Below are 12785 nucleotides of genomic sequence, written 5' to 3' on the forward strand. Positions count from 1 at the left end.
GGGTCACTAAGGCCACTATCGATATTCGCGGCAGTGACTCTTGACATCGATACTCAGGCATTTTTGGTCACACCTCACAGTTAACAGTTCCTATAAGAATATTTTGATAGTAATAATTTGTCGCGTTTAGTCACAATTCCATGTATTTAAAACCTGTTAAAACATTCAGCATTTATTTTTTATGTTAACACTGTTAAACAAAGCTCTTAAAGCCAACTATTTCTATAAGAATATTTCGATAGCGATAAATTGTCGTGTTTAGTCACAGTTCCAAGTATTTTAAAAAAACCTGTTAACATACTCAGTATTTATTTTTAAGATATTTTTATGTTACTACTGTTAAAATACTCTTAAAGCCTACTATTGTAAAGGCCTCTGCTAACGCCACTAAATACTATTTATATATAGCTAACGTATATAACGAGCTGAAATAAATACTAAGCCACACACCTATTCATATAGGCAGAGTGGTCTTACTTGTGACCGTCTCACCGGCACCAAACTGAAAATTTTTGAAATGAGAACGTTTTTCTATTGTACGTGCGTTTTAAGGCGATGTTTTAGGGTACTAGAGACATAAAAAAATTTTTAATTAACATGAGGTCGGCTCCTGTCATAGTGCACTTTAATATCAAATTACTATTTAAACCCTTGCATTCAAGGAGACATTTCCCAATTTATAAAGTATATAAATGGTGTTTTTTTACTTTCCTTTTTTTTTGACAGCCCTAGTTTGTAACTCTGGTTAATATTTTCAGATAGGCTTATAATTTAACCATGAATCGTTTAACAAACGAACATAGGTTGCAAATTATTGAATTTTATTATCAAAATGAGTGCTCGGTTAAGGAAGTTCATCGCGCGCTTCTTCCACTTTATGAACAGTTTCGGCGACCTTCTCTGTCGGCAATTCGGGGTGTTGTAATGAAATTTCGCACTAAATTTACCTTGTTGGACATTAAGCCATCAACACGCTTATTTAATGTGCGAAATGAAGAAAACATCGTAGCTGTAGCGGCCAGTGTCCAAGGAGACCTTGGATTATTAATTCGGTGCCGTTCACAGCAATCGGGACTCTGTCACTTCACTACTTGTATCTAACGCCGTTAGATAATTTTGGTGTCATGTCAAGGCTCATGTCTATAGGGACAAGCCCGTAACAATTGGAGCATTGGAAGCCAACATCTAAGCTTTCATGAGCGAGATACTGGCAGAAATGGACTTAGCGGATGGAGCATTTAAATGAAATTATCTTAAAGCATTCATTTATATTGACATACTATCGATTCAAATCAAGATTATTTTGTTTTTAAAGTAGGAAAGCTCTTAAAAAATCAGCCTTTATATACTTGATCAGCATCAATAGAAGAGTCGATCTAGCCATGTCCCTCTGTCCGTCAGTCTGTTCGTTCGTTTCTACACAAACTAGCCTCTCAGTTTTAGAGTTATCTGCATGAAACTGTCCCAAAAGTTGTTTTTCTATTGCAGGTAGTATATAGGTCGGAACGAGCCGGATCGGACAATTATAGGATACAAAAATTATAACTTTGATGCTTTTTAATTTTTTTTTTTTATTTTTCCGACATATAGTAGTCAAATATTTCAGAATTACGGTTTAAAATTCATAAAAATTTTTTGTAATTTTTTTTATTTTATTTTGTAATTTTTTTTTTAAACATCTTTTTTGACTTATTAATATTTTGATAGTTGAGAACTACGCTTTTAAGTCTATTAAAATCAGAAAAGATATCGTATAGCTGTCATAGAAACTATCGAATAATTGAGATACAAATAATCATAGCATCGATGCTTTTAAAATATACGGAAGTAAATCAAAATATTTAATTTTGAAAATAGCTGTAGGGGTATATGGACTTTCGGCTTAACTAAGTTTACATCCTTTCTTGTTTTTTATTCACGACACGCTGCTTCGTGCCGATTACAAAACGATTACAATTGAATAAAAAAAGGTAAATTTTGTTGGCAAAATAAAAAATAGTCGTCACAAAATCTGTTATCAGAATTTATTGGAGTTATAGGTGCGATCGTCACGTTAATTTTATCTCGTAAAGAGGTGTTTTTGTTTGTGTAATTATAAAGCCATTTAACTTGGGAAAACATTTTCTATTGAAACAGATTTATAAGTCTAATGGCCTAGTCCCACCGAGCACGATCCACCATTTACCATATCTTTCAAAGATGGTCCGTAAGGTTTTGCAAAGCGACCATCAAAAGTCACAGTGGCGTATAGGCGTAAAATTTTGAATCAATGTGTTCGAAGTTAGAGCGGACGGTTTGATCAAACTTGTTGTTGGCAAGCCCAAATTCCAACAGCAAACTTTTGGATTATAACTTGGATAAGAAGCATTTTTTAACCGTTAGGAACATAAACTTGTATTTTAAATTTAAACAAATTTAAATAATCAGAAGACGGGTTGGGTGTGGATGCATTTTTTGTCGGGTTTAGGCACTAATAGACCAAACGGTAAAGTCGAGGTTCGATCAGCAAAAAGGCCAGTGTTTTGTTTGAAGGAAACAAACGGTAGTGAGCCTAAAGAGTGTGGTGTACAGAAAGGGACAGGAAGAGTCCGAGGGAGAGCTATCGTCCACAATTCTTATCAGGAACCTCGGAACAGTGCTCGGCGTCATCCGACTTCATTTGACCTCTCGGCAGGGCTCGATTACTCCGGAGACCTGCCTTGCGAATTTCGGGGGTGGCGCCACCGGCGCCGGGTACTACCATGTCCCCTTCTCCAGCTCCTCCGTCGGTTCCCGGACCTCGTGCGACTCCTCCGCTGTTGCACTTGCGACCTTTCGGCCTTTCGGATGACCCTGCCGAGTGGATCACGCGGGTGCCTCCTCGGCGGTGGGCGTCGCCAGTCGATGGCCTCCACGGCAGTGCTGGTGGGGTGGTCTACTCAGCGGTCGCAACACCGACGGCCAGCTGCTGCTGCCAATCGCTCTCCGCGACTGCTGCTCTCGATGCAGGCCTCCGGGCCCTGAGCAGCCAAAAGGGTGCCACCCGCGTCTGCGTGATGCGGCCCGCTACCCTTCTCCTTGTGCTTAACCTGATCAACCTTGCTGCTGCGTGCGTATATAACAAGACCTCCGCGCATTCCCGGTAACGAGACTCGCCCTTCGTGTACACACCTCCTTCGGAACTTGCACACGTATGTGTTGGCCGGTAACGGTGTCTGCGGCAAAATCGGTAAATACTCTGGCCCAGGGCTTCTTTGTGATCTGGGTGAGCATTTTCCCGGCCGCCTGAAGCTGATAAAGCTTGTATCTGAGGCTGCATTCACAGATTCGCACATACTTCCTGATATCGCGATGCACACCCTGGCAATGGGACCTCGCTGCCACCCTCGCAATCGTTTTCCGGCTGCCCAAGTGTCCGGCGATGACTCGCTGCCTCGATCCGGTTAGTACGCACAGCTTTCATGCTATTACCATCGTTGCCCACTCTGTGAGGAATGTAACGGTACAGCTGGTGACCCTCCACTAAATAGTACGGATATTTATGTGGATTCTGAGATATTTTATCCCGCATGTCCCTTATCCAGCTACACTCGACTTGTTCTTCTGTTGACTTGGCGGCATCTTCATCCTTCGACAAGTTTCTGGCAGGGCTGCCGTGACTCGAAGTCTATCTGCTGGCAAGTTCCCCATAATTTGCGTCAAGAGTTGCGGCTTGCAGCGAAAGCAGCGCATGCAAGACCGAACTGTTCGTCGACAGACTTCTTGAGCATAAGCTTAAGCATGAGCATAAGCCATATTTTCTCGCGCACACGACTTACTAGAGCTCATAGGCCAGCGTGACAATTTGTAACGTGCTGGTATGACATATAGGATCTGACGAACTGTGAGCTTTTAGACAGCCACAACGGAAATTTGGCTTTGTACGGGATAGGAGCATTCAATAACCGACCCCCAACTCGTTGCAATGTCGAGGAACACCAATGAAGAAAACACCTGAAGAAAAGGGTTTAACTTTTAAATACTCGTTGCTACCGGTTTATTTTTCTGAATTTTACTTATGTCGTCCCTTAATTCGTGAAATATGATAACTTCGACAATTTTCTCAAAAGCGAAATCCAGGGCTCTTGGCGAAATACTTTTTTCAAAGGGCTCGACGCCTTTCTGCACCTTTGAATAAAACGGAAAACCTAAACGAACACTTTCAAAAGCTTCAGGCGCGACGAAAAGGACTCTATTTTCTGAAGCGTATACTTTGGCTCTGGGCTGACTACGAGAGATAGTGCCGATTTGCGTAGCATTATCGACACTACATCAGCCGGCATTACAGGCCAATTATTTTCTGAGTCGAGCAAGAACGAATTCCCACCGAACCAAATCGACGTTGTAAGCTCCTCTACGTCACTTTTGTGGGAACGTGTCTTCAAATTGCTTTCTCCGACCACTACTAAATTTCTGCAACCCGGTTCGAAACAAAACCCGACAACGACGAGGGATGGGTTTTGATCCAGTGTAAAGTGATATCGGAGTCTGTCTATAGGAAAGCATTCTCAATGGAACTAGCTCGACACGATTATAGAGATCTGCTTAAAGGTGAGCTGCACACAGCTCAAGGCGAGGTAAGTTTTTGTATTGAGGGGCGCTACTTTCGATTTGGCGGTCAATAAAGACACATTTAAACCTTCAAACCTGCAGTTTGAGTACGAACGTAGTTGCACGCTCTATACGCACACTTGGAAGCGTCAGCGAAACCATGTATTTGAATCGGGACTTGTGGATCTGCGTTGACGACAAACGAACACAAGAGGCCAAGTGGGTAGAAGAGTCGAGCTGTCGCCGACAAAATATTTCACTTTGTCCCGCGAAGATTCAGGAAAATGTCATCCAACAGAAATTGAAAGTAATCCTTGAACGGTAACCAAACCACGCCAAGGGTCTTAGTTACATCTGAGTCTGCCTAAGTGGCATTACAGCGCTATCAGATTCGGATAACTCTGGGCAAAAGACATTGCAAGTCGTCTACATAAAAATCATTCTGAATAACATTTGCGGCTTTTGGATGAGTTACTTTTGCCATCTCTCCTAGCCGCGCTAAACACCGAATCGCCAAAAAAGGTGCTGGCGAAGTTCCATACGTAACTGTGTTTAACATAAAGATTTTCAGGGAAGGATCTCGTCTCCATACCATGAGCCGAAAGTTTCGGTCAGCTTCGTCCACCATCACTTGGCGATACATCTTTTTGACGTCAGCCACAAGGGCAAACTTATGCATTCTAAACCGTAGCAGAGTCGAGTACAGCTCCCCTTGGATAAATGGGCCTACCATAGAGATGTCATTCAACGCTACCTGCGTGGAAGTACGGCACGATACATCGAAAACTACTCTCACGCATTGGTGCGGAATGAAATAGCGCGGAGTATTCGGAATTTCGTCATTGGTGGAGGATAAGTGAATTCAAGACACATCTTCTTCAGCAAAGGGTCCTTTGACAATTTCCTGTCCAGCAACAAAAATCTACGTTTCCCAACTTCTTATGATGAACCAAGAGTATTTGGGTCAAATTTGAACGGCAACCGAACCGAAAATCTACCAAAAGAAAATCTTTGAGTATTTTTCTCAAAGTGTTGTTAACAGAGTTGATGCTCAGGAGTATGGACTTTATAACCTGATTCCAATAACGCATTAAAACGCATTTAGCCAAATGCGCATTTATTTACACAGGGAATCCCATAAGGGTAAATGCCGCATTTAAAATAAATGCGATTATTAGGAAAAATACCGGAAAATACCAATGTTTAACGATATTTTGTTCGAGGCACCACTATATGCAAGGCTGGCGCAATTATTGATATCTTTTGAATATGAAATCTATTTTGTATAAAAATTACTGAAACCTTGAGCGTACGCTGCAAATTCTACTCACTACAATGCACTACTGCTGGATCTCTGGCATAAAATAACTCCCACATAACTGTGGTGGTCTCCATTGCAAACCCGTCATAACAACGCAGTAGCATCTCTCCTCCTTGTCGTCCAAGTTGGCAAATGCCTCGATCGCATTATGGATGTTCTGCTGAGCATTAAAGAGTTGAGTAAACTCACTCATATTCATTATTTTTAATTAATTTCTTTTGGATTTGCCAAAATTCAAAAGTAAACAAGCCCAGATTCGTGCCACTTACATGTCGGAGTAGCATTAGCTAAATGCTGATGCGCCAATGGAATCAGGCACATTTAAAAAGTCCACTAATGCGACAATGGAATTAGGCTATTAGCCTTGGGCAGCAATTCCTCCACAGACCAAAATTTCTGCAGTGTTGTGTCAATGGACTCCAACGCTTCCTCCTGCAGCTTTACTTTATTTTCAGAGGCACATCTCCCTCACACTATCCAGCCGGGAACTGTCTTTTGTAAGATGGGAAGTTCAGGCTCCTGCTTTATCTGGCCAATAGACAAAAGTTCAAAGAACGTATCAGCGCCGATAATCATATCTTTTTTTTGGGGCTTGAAGTAGAATAGATCTGGCAACTGAATATTTTCAGGCACACTTCACCCGCTGGTATTCACCGTTTGATCCGGATGATAACCAGAAATATTTTTCAGGATCCAAAAATCGGACGACAACTGGCTGTTCCCTACTCGCGACTTCACAAGAGTCGAGCAACGTTCGAGATAATACAAACTCGACACTTTTTGTATGAACGCTCACAACAGCAGTTTCAAGAATGACTCGATCCGATACAGTCGCATGCAAAACATGCGAAGTGGATGGAATCTACTACATGTGCGTGGGCTGAGAAGGGGGTGCCAGGAGGTGTAAGGAATTGCACTCTCTACATCTGTTCGATTTGCATTTTTTGACCGTGTGACCCTTTTTTAAGGAGTTAATGCATTAGGGGGGCTCTTTTAGTGAAATCGAATCTTTACTGCACTGTTAGGGCTGCGAAGGAAGTCCAGTTTCCCATTTGATGTTCAGGCGAGTCGCAATACACGCATTGAACAGGGTCCTTCCTGGCAGTGACAAACGTTATTTCCATTCTTCTTTAAGGTTAATCTGCTGAACAGTTATAGGATTGGAAGCCTACGTTGGTATCGCCTGTTGAGAACCGCCTCACATTCGCTCCCAAGTGGATGCGATGAAGGCTGGGAAATTTTTTGTAGACTAAAAGTGTCGATATTGCGTTTATTTGTATTTATTTTTGTTGGTATCGAAGAGGTGTTAAATATTTATTTTTATAAATACTATTTATTTGTTCAATAATCTAAGAAGTACAGCAAAAAAATCTAAATAGGGTTTTTATACGTTTTCTATAAACCCTCCGACAGTAATATACCGCACTGTAGGGGAGCTAATGCTAAAGCTCAAGCGTAATGAGGTTTTTTTGCCGCTAATTTTTGAGAACTACACTTTTCACAATTTTCACTTTTTTTATACCCTAAACTGGTGGTTACTACTTAACGATGAGTATTTTATATGCGTGTTTATTATCCAACGCGATATATTTCGAAAACTATTAGGTTTATTGTAGAATTTTGATTGTTAGTACATGCAAAGTTTATTTCTTGGTCAGAAAGCTCACTATCTACCGATTTTTACACGAATGCAAAGAGTTTTACGATGGGCCAAAACACAATTAACGAATCGCCACAGATTAACTTTAAATTTTTAGCACTCTATACCTGGTTGGCCGATTCGACAATTGCAACTTCCTTTTTTAAATCCATATTCCAGCGGCAGCAGGCAAATTACACAATTAAAGAACAGCAGCGACGAAAAAATGGCTTGGGCAACATCAAAAGGAACGGAGGAAAGGTCCAACGACGAAATTTATTTCGGAAGCTTAAACTTGTTAATTTTTTAGCCGAACCGACACGATTAATTTGCTTGTGTGCGTTTGTTTAGTAATTGTTTTAGTTTTTACCGAAAACATGTGGTAAAAAAATCGCGAACACTGCTGCGATCACGTCGGGGTCACCATGAAAATCTAATACTAGTTTGTATAAACGAAACGCGAACTTGTGTGACTGCATTTGGATTCGACGGATTTAAATTGCGAAAATAACTTTTATAAAATTTAGCGAAATTGCGACAACGAAAGGGACAGATTTCAATGGAGTACAGATGATCACTTAATTTAATGTTTCAATAATTTCTCTTAGAACCTAACTTATGCTAAGGTGACGAGAGACGGGGCGAATTTGCAAGAGCGAACGAACGAAAGCTTTATTGGCTCCCGCTCTCGCCCTACAACTAGTAAATTAAATTAAATAACAGCGCGAAGTGCGCAAACAGACAGATTTCTCGCCCTGACCATGCCGAGAGTAGGAAGCTGGATCAGTTGTTTATTACCATTTAACAAGTATCAGCCATCAGTGAACCAGTAATCAGTGAAACAACATGAAGAATCAAAGAGCAGGATCGCTACGTCAAGATGTTCGGGACTTAGACTTTGAAGTGTCCGATTGAGACACAGGTAGCTTAGGTCCTTAAAGCATCACACGGCTAAGTCATGGCGCTTTGTTACGCTCTGTCTCGATTTGATCCTAGCGTATTGCCCGGCGTATCAGGCAGAGTTGCAGAGTCCTTCGCAAAGGAACCGTGTTTTCAAGAGCTATCTGCCTTGCTACAATGATCGTATTGGCAAAGTCAGGCGTATGCCAGATCGCCCTGCGAAAGGTGTACAGGTCCTGGTGTGACTAGCCAAGTAGGACTCGTGTTTGTGCGCAAACAGACAGATTTCTCGCCCTGACCATGCCGAGAGTAGGAAGCTGGATCAGTTGTTTATTACCATTTAACAAGTATCAGCCATCAGTGAACCAGTAATCAGTGAAACAACATGAAGAATCAAAGAGCAGGATCGCTACGTCGAGATGTTCGGGACTTAGACTTTGAAGTGTCCGATTGAGACACAGGTAGCTTAGGTCCTTAAAGCATCACACGGCTAAGTCATGGCGCTTTGATACGCTCTGTCTCGATTTGATCCTAGCGTATTGCCCGGCGTATCAGGCAGAGTTGCAGAGTCCTTCGCAAAGGAACCGTGTTTTCAAGAGCTATCTGCCTTGCTACAATGATCGTATTGGCAAAGTCAGGCGTATGCCAGATCGCCCTGCGAAAGGTGTACAGGTCCTGGTGTGACTAGCCAAGTAGGACTCGTGTTTGATCGGCTGACGTCTCATAAGGCGTATGCGTTGAGAACCCAGTAGTTCACCGCCAGAGTCCGAGAGCGGCAGTTGACCGAATACCGAGAGCCAAAGACCGCGCTGCGTCTGGTCCTGCACGAACCAGCAAGGAGCAGGACCAGATACCCGCGAGCTGATTTAGTTTAAAGTTTTTTCAACCACTGAAGAGCAGTCGGATATTTAAGTGACACGACTGCGATCAGCCCTATTCCCATCTCAGTGGACTGTTTTCAATTAATTCGAATACATACATATATGTAAAACATTTTACTGCAACCACTGATTTGAATTTATAAACCAAAATAAAATGTATGCTGAAATATTGTAAAATATATTTTAGCATATAATATTCATATTTTTATCATAACCCAATAGTAAATACGCCCATATTCTTAGGGTACCAAGTCTGAAAAGTGGCAAAAGACAAAATATTCTTGATGCGCCGAAATGAAATAAACGCACACATGCTCCCGTGTATGAGAATGCATGATCACGCATACATACAAAGACCAATTCAAGCGCAGAGCAGCCTTCTTCAAAAAGCGCCTCTCTGCGACTGAACGACTGAACTCGTGCATTGGGTGCGCGAACATAAAAATGAGAGAGCAAAAAACCCGAATGCACACGAAGTGCAGAGGTCTGCTGCTGAGAGCCCGGGGGCCTCCCCCTTTCAATTTTTTTGTGTCCGAATTCGTTATATGAAATGACCAGTCTATATGTTGTATGGTTAAAGCTAGAAAATAGCGTTTGGATCAGACTTCCGGCGTTCGCCTAAGCCGTCAGGTAAAAATTGAGCATTCGACGCGAGTGGTCGGGGCAGAGCAAGGGACAGGAGGCTGCGGCTGCGAAAGGAGTGCCCTGGGAGAACAGTGCCTGCTTACCATAGTCTGAGACCGGTGAAGCATCCCTAAGCCCTGATAGCCGCCAAGCCAACGGCATCAGAAGGAAACACAAGCATCCCGATGTGTCAACGTCAGAGCCACCTAGAGAATCAACGAGGGAAGGAGAGTGTTCATCCGGGATCGGTGAAGAAGGCGATAACTTTACCTATTTGTCATTATCCGTCCCAGGTCGAGGGTCAAGTCGACGAATAAAGATCGGTTTTTGATGGCAGTCACGTTTATATAAATTTGGTGGGACGAACACATACATTTTCTGAGCCAGCCGCACGATATTCGTTGCGCGCAGATTGAACAAAATCAGTTCGTTGCAGCGTATCACGCCTTGCAGTTTCGGAATTTTTGGTAATTTTTCCCACTGGATTTCCTTTCTCTGCTGATTTAGTTCCTCGAATTCGTCTGCCAGTGTTAAAACGGTGTCCAAGTTCTTCTTCCATTCTTCCATTCGTAGGGACGAATGTATCAGGGTTTGCATATCTACCTGCGAATTTGGTTGATGTTCATTCCATAGGTTATTAAACACCACTCTACCTGCTCCAGGAACTCTAGTTGTCTTCTCGTCTCCAAAATCCGAAAACGTTTTTCAGCATGTTTTTCACGGTTCCGGTTGGTTTGATGCCCAGCTTGGCCGCCACATCGCCGTATTCCTCCTTGTTGATGGTCCTTATCCATCCCTTCCCCATTTTAATTTTGTGATACTTTGATCAGGACAATCTCGTTGGGCACCACAATTAAGAATACAAATAGAAGCCTCGTCTGGTTAATTGCTAAACATCAAATGCTATTGATCGATTTCGCCACTACAGTTTGTGCGAATCCTCTGATAAAACTTGCGCATCGGTTTTAGTTGTAACCCAAAAGCCAGATAAAGAGTAAATCCATTGACGGAAAAAATAAATTGAAGTTTATATACCCTTGCAAATATAGGAGAAATTAAATATTCTTTAAAACATCTAAATATCATATAATATACGTTTAGTATTTGTTTAAAAGCATTGCAGCTATATTGAAATCATCAATTAAATTATTAGACCGTTCCCACGGGAGCTATAAGATACAGTCGTCCGATTTTATTCAAATTTGACGCGTAATTTTAAAATAATATACCATGACTATATTTTGAAGATCCTAAGGTTAAAAAACAGCTAATTTTTAAGAAAATTTCAGCAGTTATTTTTAAAACTGAGAGACTAGTTTGCGTAGAAACGGATAGACGGATATGGCTGATTTAACCTGGTTTAACGCATGGTTGAACTCCAGGCTCAACTCAAGGTTCAACGTCTGGGTAAACGACTGGTTCAACGCCCGGTTCAACGCCTGGTTCAACGTCTGGTTCAACGCTTGGTTCAACGCCTGGTACAACGCCTGTTTTGTACGCACCGCTCCAACGGAAGACTAAATTCGTTTGAACTTTATTGAGCATTGCTGTTTGCTGTGCAATCAATACTTACTCTTTTCTTCTGTCTGGGAATTTGTATTATTTTGGGTGTGAACTCTTCCCTCCTTAAACGCGGCTGTCCTCGGTAACAACATAGTAGAGTACAGGTCCGAAATTCGTGGGCTTTTCTTGCGTTTCTGGCACGGAAGCTGGTGCACTTTCTGTTGACCTACGTCTTTGTAGGAGTTCCATGATCGGTCCTATTATGAGTAGTAGTAGGATGATGGCGGATCCGTTGCTAACGGAAGATTCTATGGTTGCCTTGCTTCTTAATTTTTCATCGCTTTTGTGTTATTATTGTTGAGTTCCTTGACCATTTGAAGTAAGAGAACTTCCTCTAAACTTCGTCTTTTCTTCGGTATTGTAATATAAAAGAGCCTTGCAGTTGTAGAAGTTTTTCATCTAGTTGATTGAAGTTGTTGATTGTTGATCATCTAACATTCTGGTTCTCGAAGGTTCAAGAGAGCGCTTACGCAATTATTCTTCTATGTAAAAAAAAGTTATTTTCTTTTTTAAAAATTTCTTCCACTATTTTAGTTTCTTTGTTGTCTATCGTATTTTGATTCTTTACAAGTTTGACAGGCTTGAACTATTGCTTGGATTTCTTTGTAACTTGTGGAAAAAAAATAATTCTTCAAAATTTGTAATTTGCTCCTCTTTTGCACCTCTATGGGCTCGTTTATGTTCGAGGGTAATTATTTCGTTTTGTTGGGACTCTGAAGTTACGTTGTCTATTTCGTTTTGAGTAAACTTTATTTTTTTGATTTAAAATAGGTAGGGTAAATGTTTTAAATTTTTCCCATTGCCTCTTCGGATGTCTACTAGTTAAAATGGCTATATCATAAGTATTTCTTTTGTGTAAGATTTTTGTTAAATTATGTGTCTGTGGTATGTTAGGAATTGGATTTCGAAACTATAGGAATCTGTGTAGGCAGTCAGTAAAAATAATTGGTTTTTAAATACGGTAACTGGGGCTTCTACCGAAAATATGAGGTTGTGTGACGAGCTTTCGTCGCTATGGGCTGATGCTGAGGAGCTGATTGAATTTATTTTCGCGGTGGCCCGGAAAACGCGTCCGCTACCAAACTAGCTACTCCGGGCTTGTGCCGGGTCTCGTGGTTATACTCGCCAATGAGGTCTCTCCAGCATTTAAGCTTAGCCTTATGGTTATTTACTAATATGGTTAATACTAATGGAAAAACTCAATGGTTGGTGACCCGTGTATATTACCACTCTTTAGTTTTTGATAGGGTGCGCGAAATTAACGTTATAGGCCTCTGATTTTGTTCCA

At 41.5% G+C, this 12785-nt stretch overlaps 1 protein-coding gene across 1 annotated transcript; it reads right to left on the minus strand.

Annotated features, from left to right (window-relative positions):
• Positions 1 to 9928: 9928 nt before the first annotated feature.
• Positions 9929 to 12024, minus strand: LOC121467356. Its single transcript, XM_041708737.1, has 4 exons — positions 11508 to 12024; positions 10588 to 10970; positions 10276 to 10537; positions 9929 to 10140 (listed from the first exon to the last, which is right to left on the minus strand). The coding sequence occupies exons 2-4, from the start codon at positions 10726 to 10728 to the stop codon at positions 9929 to 9931; spliced, it is 615 nt and encodes a 204-aa protein (XP_041564671.1). The 5' UTR covers positions 10729 to 10970; positions 11508 to 12024.
• Positions 12025 to 12785: the final 761 nt, after the last annotated feature.

The sequence above is a fragment of the Drosophila elegans genome, unplaced genomic scaffold (genome assembly GCF_018152505.1).
Source record: "Drosophila elegans isolate 14027-0461.03 unplaced genomic scaffold, ASM1815250v1 contig_383, whole genome shotgun sequence".
Taxonomy (NCBI): Eukaryota; Metazoa; Arthropoda; class Insecta; order Diptera; family Drosophilidae; genus Drosophila; species Drosophila elegans.

Bases quoted from the DNA above. Each gene is read 5' to 3' on its own strand.
- LOC121467356 (XM_041708737.1), bottom strand. From the start codon at position 10,728: ATGGATAAGGACCATCAACAAGGAGGAATACGGCGATGTGGCGGCCAA. The intron at 10,538-10,587 runs GTAGAGTGGTGT...CCAAATTCGCAG, and splicing joins AACTAGAGTTCCTGGAGCAG to GTAGATATGCAAACCCTGAT. The intron at 10,141-10,275 runs GTGACTGCCATC...TTGATTCTCTAG, and splicing joins CCCACCAAATTTATATAAAC to GTGGCTCTGACGTTGACACA.